General features: G+C 39.8%; 1 protein-coding gene across 2 annotated transcripts in view; it reads left to right on the forward strand.

The window, feature by feature from the left end:
- The first annotated feature begins 1,954 nt into the window (after positions 1 to 1,954).
- LOC127533935 (C->U-editing enzyme APOBEC-2-like) overlaps positions 1,955 to 14,896 on the forward strand; it is a 33,448-nt gene continuing 20,506 nt past the window's right edge. The window contains exons 1-2 of one of the 2 annotated variants that reach the window (XM_051948095.1): positions 1,955 to 2,209; positions 13,743 to 14,081. In XM_051948095.1, coding sequence (XP_051804055.1) covers positions 13,873 to 14,081 — 209 coding nt within the window. In that variant the 5' untranslated portion in view covers positions 1,955 to 2,209; positions 13,743 to 13,872. The remainder of the gene's footprint in view (positions 2,210 to 13,742; positions 14,082 to 14,896) is intronic. The other variant, XM_051948096.1, reaches the window with a different exon arrangement.

Below are 14,896 nucleotides of genomic sequence, written 5' to 3' on the forward strand. Positions count from 1 at the left end.
TCACAACAAGTTATTCAACTTTCAGGTAATTTGTGGAAAATATAGAAAGTTTATGCTGAAGTGATGTGTCATGAAAGTAGGGCATTTAAGTAGAAGCATGCAATGGTGATTTTCTCATCTCAATTTATTGAAACAAAAGCTAACAACAGTGGAGGGTATATCACAATAAAATGTCTCATGACAGTTTTGGACAGAACAGGAGCTTTCAGCTGAAATCCAGTATTGTCCCACCAGTGTCATGATCGTGGATGTACCAAGACAACAGCTGACCTCTGCCTCGTAATTAGTAGTCGAAGCCAAGTAGCTAAGCTAACCCTAACACGTTCAGTGTTAAGAATCAAAACATCTCTGACAATTACATGTCTTCTCAAACACAGTCGCTGTTATTTGTGACCATGATGAAGACAGGTAGCTACTAACAGTTTGATTATTTGTTTCTGAATTGCAGTCTAGGTTTGCAAAGTCAGGAACAGCACTTCCATGTTTACGGTGCACCAACATTGTTGAACAGTTACACATGCAGTGATGTACTGACATTTTACTAACTCGGCTTCTTGCCAATGAAAAAACAAACAGTTTTATAGATAAAAAATAGGTGCCTTTGTTTTCTATTATTTACAGTTCAGTCTCTAACTCATAACATGACTGGCTTCTGTGTTTAAGAAACAGTCAATGGGTTTATATGGGACCTGTTATTCCTCTTTAGTTCTGAATAAAAATTAATTCCACTTTAAAATGTCCTTGTAAACGATTAAGTCCAGATTTAAAAGTTCATTCCAAATAAACTTCATTCCGAATAAACTACCTGGTTTATTCCAATGTTAATTCTGAATAAACAAATTCCTGCGTATGTTCTATTCATGTATACAGTTAATTCCGCTTTAGTTAATTCCAGTCATTCTGTGCATGCTTGGCTCCTCACGTAGCGATGATGTAGCAACATACACGTGCTTCAAAGCAAAGAGCGCCTGTATGGCGGTACCTGGAGGACGCTCATCCGCACACGGGGGGCCAATCACGTCGCCCAAATCATCTTTTCCCGACCACTCGCGTCACCTGGCCTTTCTTTTTAAAACCACTCACATCGCCTGTTCAGTCTTTTCCAGACAAATCAGAACCGCTCGATCATCTTACACCCCCCTAATCTGATGCCCGGAGTCATATTTTGCCCCCTCTGATAGACTGATCACATCGACCAATGGCGTGTTAGCATTCAAATCCCCCCTCCCCGCCGCCAGTTCTGTGTTTACGTTCAAGTAAACTGACGGAAAAATTCAAGGCGGCTGAAAGCGGCAAAAAAAAACCCCAAAAAAACAACTGTCCATTATTTTTACCTTAGTTTTCGAGAAATGAGGTAAGCCTGGTATGTCAGTGTCTAAATTCACAGAAAATATGCATTTTGGTCACTGCCTGTAAGTAAATGTAGGTAAAGGAATGCTAATACTGTTACGTCTGTGGCACTAACTGTTTTTCTAAACAGAACGGCAAATCGAAGTTTTGCTAGTTTGACCAACTGTCCGGATAATTCAGACAGCTATGCTGATGTGTCTTCAATTATATGTGTTATGCATGCTAACTTACACACTTACTCAACCCTGAAATATACTTGTGAATTACCCTTTCTTTCTTTATGTAGGGTTATATTGCCCTAGAAAACAGAGATAAGACCAGCTCCTAGTTTCACCAATCTTGAGAAGAAATTTTACTGACCAGCAATGAATTGTGCGTGTTGGGTGTGTTTTTTATTTTATTTTTTAGCCCAGTACTTTAAATAATGACACATTTTGGTGTTCATATACTATCTTCAGAGATGAACTCCTAAACATCAGGGCTACAACCCCAATGGATCTAATTCCCACATTCATGGCATCATCTGTGGATTTATGGGACATTCTGGTCAGAGGTGCGCTCACCCTGGCCAACACTATTTGCTGGAGACGCCGGAGGAGGGGGAAACGAGCCGGGGTGCTTGTGCGTTCTCGCAGGCGCGGACACCGTACTCCACTGCCGGGAATTTTTCTCTCCAACGTGCACTGTCTGGGCAATAAAATGGACGAACTTCAACCACGGTTGGGTACAAATAGAGACCTCTCATCCTCATCTGCCCTCTGCTTCACGGAGACCTGGCTGTGTGGGAATACACCGGACTCTGCGCTACAGCTGGATGGGTTCCAACTTATCAGAGCGGACCGGCAAGCGGACCTCTCTGGTAAGAGAAAAGGCGGAGGTATTTGCTTTTACATCAACTGTAGTTGGAGTAGCGATGTGACTGTGATTGTTTAGCCACATGTCGTCGTTTCGCCGCTGGTTGTCTATGTGGTGTCCATCAAACGATGTGGGCCTTATAGATAATTGGAGCTCTTTTTGGGGAAAACCTGGTCTGATTAGGAGAGACGGCATCCATCCCACTTTGGCTGGTGCAGCTCTCATTTCTAGGAATATGGCTGATTTTATTAGTACTCCTAAAGCATGACATCCCAGAGTTAAGACCAGGATGCAGAGTTGTAGTCTTACACACCTCTCTGCAGTTTCCTCACAGCTGTCACCCTCCAGTAATTCAGTTAGCTTTATTGAGACTGTGTCTGTCCCCCGACCACCAAAATTCAATAAATTAAACAAATCATAAATATACAAAAGAAATAGTAACCATAAAAATTTAATAAAAATTAATACCTCTATTTGAACAAAGCAAAGAAACAGGACAATTAAATGTGGTCTGTTAAATATTAGATCTCTCTCGTCTACATCTCTGCTAGTAAATGAGTTGATAACTGATCACCAGATTGATTTGTTCTGTTTGACTGAAACCTGTAATCTGGCCCTTCCTACAAATGTCACAGATGCTTTTGAATTGGCTGTTAGACCTGATGAATATTTAGAATTCTTCACTCCAATATGTCTCTCTGAACTAATTTCAACAGTTTCTACATCCAAACCATCAACATGTCTTTTAGATCCTATCCCAACTAGACTCTTCAAGGAGATTTTACCTTTAATTAATTCTTCAATGTTAGATCTGATTAATCTCTCTCTAGTAACAGGCTATGTACCACAGGCTTTTAAGGTTGCTGTCATCAAACCCTTGCTTAAAAAGCCACTTTAGATCCAGATGTGTTAGCTAACTATAGACCAATATCCAACCTACCATTTCTCTCTAAAATTATGGAAAGAATAGTTGCAAATCAATTATGTGAACATTTACAAAGGAATAGTTTTTTTGAAATGTTTCAGTCAGGCTTCAGTGTGCATCATAGCACAGAAACAGCTCTGGTGAAAGTTACTAATGACCTTCTCATAGCATCAGATAATGGACTAGTCTCTATACTTGTTTTGTTAGATCTTAGTGCAGCGTTTGACACAATCGACCACAATGGAATGATGCTGAAAGAGTGTATGGCTGGAGAAGTGGTATGTGCTCCTCCTGGGTGTGGGCAAACTGACCTTCAAGGGGCTGTGTGGCTGCAGGTTTGCTCCAACCAACTAAGAGCACACAGTTTGACCAATCAGCTTCTAAAGACTGAGATCAGTTGATGAACTCAGTCAAGTCTGGTGTGCAGCTGCCTGGTTGGAACAAAAACATTTTGCCCACCCCTCTTAAACATTAGCTTTTTGTCACGGATTAGGGTTTAAAAAAATATAAATGCCATAGATCAGTGCTTTTATTTAGGCCAAAAAGTAACAAAGTATCTTGTAATTGTAATATTGTGTTTTAGATTTTAATTAGGTAGTGTTACACTATATCACACAGAAGTACTTTATAATTAGTTACCTCAAACACTGAGGTTCAAAAGGTTTCCACAAAGTCGAGTTAGTATTAAAAAATATTGTGATGGTATTAAAAAAGGTATTAAAAAGTATTAAATTCAACTCAGTAACTTCTGTATAAACCCTGTCTTGTTTTTAACATCATATCTGTGTTGATACATTCTAATGGACAGGTTATTCTTTGTCTCACCGATGTATTTAACACCGCACTTTGCACAAAAAAAATTACAAACACAATTCTCCGATTTCGGGGTAAATCCCCGATGGACCTTAACCACATTCCCATTTTGGGCATTTTTAATGTGTGTTAATTTAATGAATTGTTTTTCAATGATCAAAGGTTTGGTAACCTCCAGAGGGCGCAATTTGGCATGCACAAGTAAATCTCTAAGAGTTTTATTCCGCCTGTAAACTGAGATAACCTTACAGTTCGGAATTATTTCCGCGGTTCCCATAACATTTTCAAAATGGTCTTTTAATTGTCTATTTAAGGTTGTACTGATTTCCACAAATAGAATAATCTTGAACAATATTGTTCCTTTCCACAGTCAGAGGAATCTGTAATATCTAAATTCTGTGCGTCTCACAAGTGGGGAATGTTCCCACAGAATTCGCTAACATTACTGACATGTTCTCATAAGAAAAATAACATTTTATTCTGTTACTTTAAGGATATTGATCATTTCAAATAGTGTTCCTATGAGGTTAAAGGTGAACTAAACCAAAACGTTTCAACATTCAGAGGATGTTTGGAGGATGTTATGAGATGGCCAAAATGATTCAACACACAAAACTTCTCTAAAATGACACAAAATGTGTTCAATATGACTGAAATTTCCCCAAAATTACAGAAAACTTGTCCAGACTGACCCAAAATTGGTCTAATATTACACAATTTTTTTTTCAAAATGTCTCAAAACGTGTCTAAAATTACACAAAATTTATCCAGAATTACCCAAAATGTGTTCAAAATGTCTCAGAACATGTCCAAATGGCACTTAACTTATTCAAATGATGCAAAATTACCCCAAAGCTTTCCAAAATGACACAAAACTTGTCCAAAATTACATAAAGCGTGTCCAAAATGACACAAAATTTGTCCAAAATTAACCAAAACTTGTCCAAAATGACTTAAAATGGGTCCAAAAAGATGCAAAATGTGTCGAAAATGTTGCAAAATGTGTCAAAATTATGCAAAACTTGTCCAAAATGACTCAAACTTCTCCAAAATTACACAAAACCTGTCCAAAATCTAAAATCAAGTTCCAAGTCCAAAAAAACACCAAAACCAAGATTATAACTAATCTTAACAGTCCAGTGAATCATTGTGGACAGAATTTCCACCATCCTGAAAATCATCCGAGGCTCTGCTTTGCCTTCTGCTGGGGCAACATTCTTCAAATGATGCATGGTTTTGATTACCGCATTTATCTTGCGAGCTAGCTTCCTGAATTGAGGAGTAACTCGTTCTCTTCAGACTCCAGGGCTGCCCCTTTGGGAAGGCCCTCTACGGATGGATTGCCTCCCACGAGGGGGCGGAGGATTAAAAGATACTCTAAAATTCACAGGTCGAGGATCCAAATACTGCGAGACCCTTGGTCGGGGCCACGCATAGGTAGGAGCCCGGGGACTGAGGTACCGAGGGCGCGCAGGGGGAGGCACTGGACGGCTAGGATAGGGAAAGCTTCCCCTCCCTGAGGAGAAGGATGGTGCACGGTCCATCCACCCATTGCCATCCACGGGACCCCAGTCCCAATCCTGTGGACGGGTGCACTGGCGTCCTCTGCCGCGTCTTAACTCCGTCCATCCATCCATCATAATTTTTCTAAAATAAACACGCTTTCAAATTGAAAGGTATGTCCAAAAAATAAAAATAAAGTAATTGTTTCCAAATTCAAAAGTCAAAATTTCAAACAAAACAATGAACTAAGGAATACGTGTGCTATAAAAATAAAACAAAACGTTTCAACCTAAAAAGGTCTTCTTCAGGTGGAGCACACAATAAACTAGCTAGGTTGGCTAGCTACTATGGTAAGCTGTTGAAGAGATGTTTCCTCGTCGCCAGTCAGCTTCCAAATGAGCTCTCTGCAGCAGCATCTGGCTTTTATACCATCCCATTCGTCTTTTTGTATTTTCTCAGTTTTAACTTAATTTATCTATCCATTGGTTTTAAACAATCTCTATAGCTATGAATTCCCTTTTGAACTAATTTTAACCTCCAGAAAATCCCTATAACCCTTTTTAACATGAATTAATGAATGCGTATATTTATTTTATAATGAATTAATATATCTTAATAATTTAAATGTTTAAATCCTGATATATATTTTTTAACCCTTTTCTTTCCAAAGGAAATCATTATAGTTTTAATCCTATTTATAGTTTTTAACCCTTTACTTGCCAAATGAAATAATTATTTTAGTTTTAACCGAATTTATAGCTTTAACCCTTTCTTGCCAAATGAGATGGTTCTTATAGTTTTAACCCTACTTATATTTAATAAATGAAATTTTTAATTATTTGAATGAAATCCAATTTGAATTAAAATTTGCAATTACAATGTTTCTGAAGATAGGGTTAGGGTTAGGATTGGGGTTGGGATTAGAGTTGGGTTAGGGTTTGGGTTTGGGTTGGGAATTACCAGTCAAGGGCACTGGCCTATTAATCCAAAGTGTAAATGGAGAATATTCATATTTTGGCCAAAAGGCCATAATGGAGGCTCGTTATACTCATGGTGGTAAAAATCTAAAATATACGGAAAATGTAAGCTAAAAAAAAAAAATTAAAAAAAATTACACACAGAAAAAGCTTTTTTTCTTCAACATGATATTCCTAACATAAACCCAATGGGGTCCCCAGGACATTTTACAGATGAACTGACAACAACCCATGTACTCCAGTTTTGAACCACAAACCTTCTGTTTCCTAGCCCGCAGTATACTCCGATGAGCTATACGTATGGTATACTAGCTCCTAGGGTTTGTAGTAGTTCATTAGGACTTGTTTTAAAAAAGAAATAAAAAAATAAATTTTTATTTGATATGCCCAAACTAAAACTAGGGTTAATGACCTTATGGTTCGGAAAGGGTTAAGTTTAGGACTGTAATAAGAAAAAGGGTTAAATTAAATTTATTTTTCCACTAAAGCAGCAGAGAAAAAGAACTAATTAAGTTCTGTTAAAAAAGTACAATTAATTTGATATACCCAAAATGAAGCAAGGGTTATTGAAATTAAGGTTAGGGCAAAGGTTACTGGAGTTAAGGTTAGGATAATAATAAGGGTCAGACTATATATTATCTCAACTAAGATGGTAAGAGAGAAAAGAAAAAAGGGGGGGGGGGGACGGGGGGAGGAAAAGCCATGGGGAGCATAATAAAAGGCAAGGGGCATCAGGCCGGGTGGCCAGACCAGATTATTCTAAAGGTCGTTAAGGCCCCCCGGCATGGTAGTCCCCAGTTTGTAAATCCAAAGTCTCTCCACTCTCTTCCTCTGTGCAGAGGACCAATAGTCATTATGTTCGAGTCCTGAGACAATAAGATATGTAAATGAATGAAGTTGAAAATGTGTCACCAGGGAGGTGCGGAGATGTCCCTCCCTGATGTTGTAGAGATGTTGTGACAACCGAATCTGAATCGAGTGTTTTGTTTCCCCTATGTAATGTTTTTGGCACAAAGTACATGTGATAATATAAATGACATTGGAGGTTGTAAAAGGTAAAAAGCCAAAAGTTGGAGCTTCCTTGCAAGTATATGGATTAAAAATGAATTTCCTATGTCTAAAGTGCCGTTGGTATTGCACTGGGGAAACCGGCTTATGATCTGAAAATTTGGACCTCACCAAAATGTCCTTCAAACTCTTGTTTTTCCTATAAGCTAATATGATTCTGTAGTTGAAGAAAGCGGGATGTTGAGAATGAAGTGGGGCAAAATTACGTTTAATTTGTTGGTGTAAACCACTAGTCTGGTCTGAATAGGTAGTAATAAAGGGTATCAATTGCTGAGGCCCAAACCGCGATCTTTGTGAAATATCTGTATGTGTAGATGTGTAAGGGAGGGTGCGGGTCCGGACCGGATCAGGAGAATCAAGAGTCGATGAGCGAGTGGGAGCGAGTTAGGCCAGCACGGTCCCCTTTATGTACCGAAGCGAACGTTTAGAATAACCCCTGGACTTTAAGCTATGGAATAGAGTTGAGGTGGCTTCATGAAAATCCTCAATATTAGAACAGATGCGAAAAAACCGGATCAATTGTGATTTAACATTTCCCTGAAATGTATGTTTGGGATGATAACTCTTCTTGTGCAGTAGCGCATGAATATCTGTAGGTTTAAAATAGACTTTAGTCTGTAAACCCTTGGTAGTATTATCAATGAATTTAAAGGAAACTGTTACATCCAAAAAATTTATCTGTTGCGGATCAATAGTGTATTTTACCTTGATCGAGGGATGATGATTATTGAGGACATCCATGAAGGCCGAAAATTCTGAAATTTCATAAGGCCAGATGCCAAATATGTCATCAAGAAACCTAAGATAAATAGATGGTTTCAAGGGGCATTTGGCTAAAGCCTCTCGCTCCCACTCGCTCATGTACAGATTTGTGTATGAAGGTGCAAACCGTTGGCCCATGGCTGTCCCGTGGACCTGGAGATAATATTGGTTATTGAACAAAAAGTCATTATTATTCAAACAAAGTTCAATGAGCTGTAAAAGATGTTGGTCCGGTCTTGTAGAGTCCACATTCTTCCTGAAAATAGACTGTAAAGTTTGTAAACCAAGGGGGGTGCTAATATTGGTATAGAGGCTATCTATATCTATTGTGAATAAATAAGCATGGCTGGGGACAGCCATGGGCCTAATAATATCCAGAAAATGGTAAGTATCTTTTAAATAACTAGGAAGTTGGGTGGAGAGGGGTCCCAGAAAATAGTCAATGTACTGAGAAACCTGATAGGTAGCACTGCCGCAGTCAGAAACTATGGGTCTTCCTGGAGGGACCTCATAGGGTACAGTCCAGGACTGCGGATCCTTATGTATTTTAGGTAATAAATAAAAGTACCGGGGTCGAGGATTAATTGGCCCTGATAGAAAGTCTCGCTGTTTGGCTGAAATAAACTTGTCCATATATAACGTCTGGACAATTGACCGGAGTTTGATCTGAGTTTGAGTCTGGATGGAGTGATCTAGCCGTTGATAATATCTATCATTGCTCAGCTGTCGCTGAGCTTCTAAAAGATATTGTTGTCGGTCAAAAATAACAATTTTAGAGCCTTTGTCGGCTGGTTTTATTACAATGTTTGGATTCTTTACCAACTGGGTCAATGCTTGTCTTTCATTTTGTGATAGATTATCCATTGTATTGGATCGGAACCTAAAATGTCGTAGAGATCGTCTATTTTTCGTCAAAGTGGCCTGAGTCAACTGATTTAAACCAAAGGGATCTGGTTCCCAATGAGATTGATGTGTAAATAATTTAAATTGTCGCCTGTGTGGATTAGAATAAAAATGATCAATAAGGGCAATGCGTCGATGCAAGCCATGCAGATCTCTATGGAGTTCCTCTTTACCCAACCTAGAAGGTTTAGGAATGAACGTGAGACCCCTCTCCAAAAGCTGCTGCTGGTAAATAGTGGGAGAAAAAAGAGTAGCCAGATTAAGAATACTAGAAGTAGAATTCCAGCCCAGGTCCGCAACCCCCCCTGAATGTTGTGTGTATCTATCCAATGACTGGATGGTCATAGATTTTAGTGTAAATTTAATTGCTGACACCAATGGTCGAAAATTTTCTGAGCCGTTATTATCAGACCTTGTTTCAAACATTTGTGAAGGTATTGCCGTAAGGGTTGGAAAATGGGCGGCTATGGTCTCATTGATAAGTTTAAGATTGGCTTGTTGTATCGCAGTCAGATGGACAGAATAGTTGATAGTCGCAAAATAAATATCCGCGTTCGGAAAAGTGTGCCCTGCCTGCCGGAGTAATGATTTGAGTTGTTTAATTGTTGTTTGTCTAGGATCCTGATCCTTATTGTTAATGCCTACTGAAAAGATAACTATCTTAGTGGTTGGACAGATTAAACACTTCTTGCAAAGCTCCAAAAAGTGGTACACTGTGGCCCCCGGATAACTGTCCAATTGCAAATTAGGATAACGATATGATGATATTCTGCCTATATTTGAATCACCGAGAACCAATATTGGTTTCCTAGGTCTAAAGTGCCAATCCTGCAATTTACGATTTGTTCTTGGGTAACATGTTGGTCTAAACAGTTGTTGTATTTGAGTTATCGGGGCTACTCCCACAGCAGCATTAACGGAAGCTGAATTAGTTGTAGTTGATGGACTGTCCGTCAATAAATTTAGTGAATTATGAATCTTAGGTTGATCATTAGTTACAGAGGAAGGCCCAACAAGAGTGGGACTAATTGGGTCTTGTTGTGTTAGAACATCCTTATTCGAGAAAGAAGAATGAACCGATGAAGGTTCTGAACGTGTAGGAGAAAGAATTGAAGTTGATTCTGGCAAATCTGAAGAGGAGGCTCCTTGTAGTCTCAAGGAAGAAGGAGCCTCAAATTGTGGTTTAACTAAAAAGGCCCTAATATCTGACCCCACCTGCTCCGGAGGCCTATCCCCACTCCCCTGATGTAAAGGGTATTCCTGTTGAATATGCGATTGACCCTGGCTCAAAGCTAAGAATGATGATTGTTCTGGTAGTGACGGAGAAAGAAGAGAAGTAGACTCAGGCAAATAGGAAGAGGAAGAACCCTTCTGTAATATTAAAGAGCAAGGTACATGACTATGTAACTGTAAAACAGTGCCAGCGTCTGATGCCACGCGGTCAGGAGGACCAGCCCCAACTGTCTGGTTAGGGGAGGGCTCAGATTGGGTTTGAAAGTGGTTGTTACTAACCATATTTGACCCTCTCATCACAGATGCCAACTCCCTCCTTTGTAGAGTTTGTTCCAGGGTCTGTGAGGCCGGTCCTCCGACCGGGCCATCATGGACGCCAGCAGTAATAGCCTGTAAAGGAGAAGATGTAATGGTGTCAGAAAGAAATAGTGAGGTATTGGAACGAGGGTTCTGTATAGTGGGATACTGTTCCTGTGCTAAAGGTTTTTTCATTACTGGAGGTTGATGTAACATAGCTTGAACCTGAATACTCCTACCTGAGGTAGATGTCTGTGGTTCAATACAGTCTGTTTGAGTGCTGTCTGTGTTGCCCACCGGAGCTAAAACCTGAATTGGTGAGATAGTTGAAGAATCCTGAGGGTCATCCTGCACCAACGCTGGGCCCCAGGTTACTCGTCTGATACGCTGTGGTTGTGGAGTTGAAGTTGCTGGACCTACAACAATCTGTGCTTCAGGAGAAGTTAACACCGGTTTGTCTGTACTCATCCGTTCCACTACCACATGCTGCGCCTCCACTGATTGTTCAACATTCACTCTTGGTTTAATAGGTCCCTTCCTGGGGGGTGTGCAACCCGGTTTCAACTGTAAATGTTTAAGGTTTCTAGATGTATGCGTAAAAGAAGGTTGTATAGCTTCTGGTTCCCCAGATGAACCTTTATATTTTTTATCAGTTTCAATTTGTCTATGTTCTATTGGAATTACATTGGGTCCAAGCCCCTGTTGATTAAATAGTTCAGCCAATTTGTTGGGTGCCCCTGGTGCCGGCAGTCCCGGGAATGCAGCCTCCATCTCTTCCGGGATTGTGGGTAGGGGGTCCTCTGCTCTCCCGGTTGCACATCCTCCTCCTAAATTGCTAGTGGTCAACTGATTGTCCTGTAATATCTGTTGTACCTCCTCAAGAGTTTCTGGTCTCAATTTGGTATTATAACGTTTCTGGGCCCAGCCTATAGCTACTTGTAATGCCAGTGAATCGAGTGGTGTTAGATATGAATGGGAGTCAATGGTACGTCCCCACAAAGATAGGAATACACAGTGTGTGTGTGTGTGTGTGTGTGTGTGTGTGTAGGTGTGTGTGTGTGTGTGTGTGTGTGTGTGTGTGTGTGTGTGTGTGTGTAGGTGTGTAGGTGTGTGTATGTGTTTATCTATACCGGTGGGGACTTGGTGGGGACTTTTACCTGATTCCATGCTATCTCGGTGGGGACTCGCGTCACGGTGGGGACCTAAAATGAGGTCCCCACGGGGGGAAGCAATGTTTTCTTGGCCATGTTGTTGCTACTGAAAAAAGTAAAAGTGTAAAAAAGTTTCTTTAGGGTTAGCCATTGTTTTGGTCTGGGTTAAGGTTAGGGTTAGGATTAGGGTGAGGGGTTAGATATGAATGGGAGTTAATGGTAAGTCCCCACGGGGATATAAGATCCAGACGTGTGTGTGTGTGTGTGTGTGTGTGTGTGTGTGTGTGTGTGTGTGTGTGTGTGTGTGTGTGTGTGTGTGGTTTAGTTCACTGTGGCTATGATTTTTAACTACTGGGTCAAAAATAGTCTGAAGATGATTTTTGTGTTGGGTCACCTCAGGACAAGTTATTGAATTCCAAGTTGAAAACAGGTCATTTTGGGGTTTTCTATGCTCCTAAACATAGTGGCGGGTCTATTTTGTCTTGAAGACAACACGAGGGTTAAATAAACTCCTGAAAACTACAAGAACATATCATAAGTGCCACCTATGTTCCTCTTAGTCCTCTAAGTTACCTTTACAGAGTATCTCAGTTGACCAGTAACTTAGTTGACATTTTTACTGTTTTCAGGTCTAAAATCAACATGACTGCCTACAAGCAAACACCACATGGCATTTTTACAGAAAGATTCTTCTAAATATTATACATACATTTTAATAAAATTGATTTTTTTTATAAAGACATTGTGGTAACTTAGTTGGCATCCGTTAAATGCATACTTGACTTTCACACTACTTTATATTAAATAACTCAGAAAGAGGAGAAAGAATAAACCTTGGAGTCTGGCCAGTCTTTTCTCAGGAGTAGCAGGTCATGTGATCTGGAATTAACACACTTCCTTGACAGGTGTTTTTGTATCAGGGAACTTAGGTGACAGTCGTTCCTTGGACACAGATACAATTAGTTATTTTCCATATAAAATTTTAAATATTGCCAAAAAAGAAATATCTGTAATGATTATCTGAACTTAATATAAAGAACACAATCCAAACTGTTTCTGAATAATGTCATTTTATTATGGTTTATCTAATTAGAAGGTGGTTGTTATTAAATTTGTACAGTAACTTAGTTGGCATTTTAGTGATGTCCAGTCATTTTTATTAATGAGTGATTGTTTCTGTAATAAATAATTATGGAATTTGTACAGACATGATCATAATGAACATAAAAACATTAGATTTTTCCCCAAATAAGATGTATGCAAGATATATCCCATGGACTTCAAAAGTCCCTCAGTTATATATTGACCCTCAGAATGATTGCATTCAGCTGCATGTATGTAGCACAAGATATTACCAGCAGTCTTAGTCTTACATTACAACTGTCCTCTATGTATATATGTGTTCCTCTGCTCTTTAAATAGACCTGCTTGGTCTGGGAGCTGCAGCTGCTTGGTGATGTCTAATGTGGTCTGACCCAGATGAGCCTTTAAAGGCTGGTGCCACTCATGATATATTTAGATTGAACCACCACTAGATTTGATTCTCAATTTAAACATATTTTTAAATGTTAGAATTCCCTTTCCAAGGATCAGTTTGTTGTTTTTAGCCCTCAATATTTTGCAGACTTTCATCAGATTTGTTGTCTCTGAAAAACTCCCTCTCACTACACCAGGAAGATTATCCATGTAAGACATGTTATAGACATATTACTAATAGATGGACCTTACAATCACTCAGCCTAGTTTATGAACAAACATATGATTTCTCTCTTTGTCTCTCTCTCTCTCTCTTTGTCTCTGTCTCTGTCTCTCTCTCATTGGTGGTTTCTTTCATCCCTCTCTCCCCCGTTCTCTCTTCCATCCCACTCCTTCCCCTTCACTGGTCTCCCTTTCTTTCTACTTCAGTTAAGATATCTTAACTTTCACGTCAGCTGTTCTGACCGCCTGGCTTTATTTACATCTTTTATCCTTCACTTTAATTATTTCTACAGAGTTTCTCTACACATAAATTCTCCAAGTGTTTTTTTTTGTCACCATGGCTGAAAGAAGTCACCTTCAAATGAGAAGAAAAGAGAAAGAAGCTGCAGAACGGACCAAGGATGTAAAGGAAGTGAAGAATGAAGGAGAGAAGGCAGCGGAACATGGAGAGACCTCATCAGCTGAGGCATCGGCCACCAATGGTGACCAGAATGGAGATCTTCAGGTGGAGCCAATGGAACTACCTCCATTTGAAATCATCACAGGGTAGGTTAGCATCACCAGGTGTGATTAATGGAACAGTTTAATGAAGATAAGACTGGGTTCATGTTCATCCTACATTTACTTTATTTACAGTTGTTCTTGGGTAGACAATACTTTCACTCTCTCTGATTTTTGGATCCACTAGCAGAATATAGAGGGTCCTCTGATCCACATGCTTGATGAGCCATCTGACATTTGCTGTTCTGATGGAGATCTTAACCTTTTCATTCATAAACCAGAAACATCTCAGGGCATACTGAATATTAAAGTCAGCCAAGCACCTTGACAAAACTGTGTTAAAATTACAATTGTGGACTTTTTCTATGATGTAACATTTATGGTGACCTAGAATCAGACCTGTAATCTGTGTTTTTTATTAGCTTGTTTTATTCAGTTCAACATGTGTTGACCTTCCTCCCACCTGCATCCATAGCAGCACTGCTTCCACTGCTTTTCACAAATGATCCGTAATTGTTTATCAGCTGAGGAAGACCAGCATTATCATATCAGCCGCTTCAGGTCACGTGCTGCCCTACATTTAGGAGGGCTTCCCCTCCTCGCTGTTACATAACCAGCAGCCGCTGGCTCAGCCAAATCCACAGTTCATCAAGCAGCGGCATTTTCATCCAAAAGCACAGATAGACTCAACCACTGATTCTCAGTCTGAGCAACGTCTTCCCTGCTTGTTTTTAGAACTTCTGTGGTATTTTTTGGCGGCATACACAGAGTTCAGCAGACAGTTTATTTCTGTCTGATCTTCTCGACTGGTGACACGTCAGCCCTTTAGCTCTCAGCTGCTGCTGGCAAACAGTCAACAT

The sequence above is a fragment of the Acanthochromis polyacanthus genome, chromosome 5 (assembly GCF_021347895.1).
Source record: "Acanthochromis polyacanthus isolate Apoly-LR-REF ecotype Palm Island chromosome 5, KAUST_Apoly_ChrSc, whole genome shotgun sequence".
In the NCBI taxonomy this organism is placed as follows: Eukaryota; Metazoa; Chordata; class Actinopteri; family Pomacentridae; genus Acanthochromis; species Acanthochromis polyacanthus.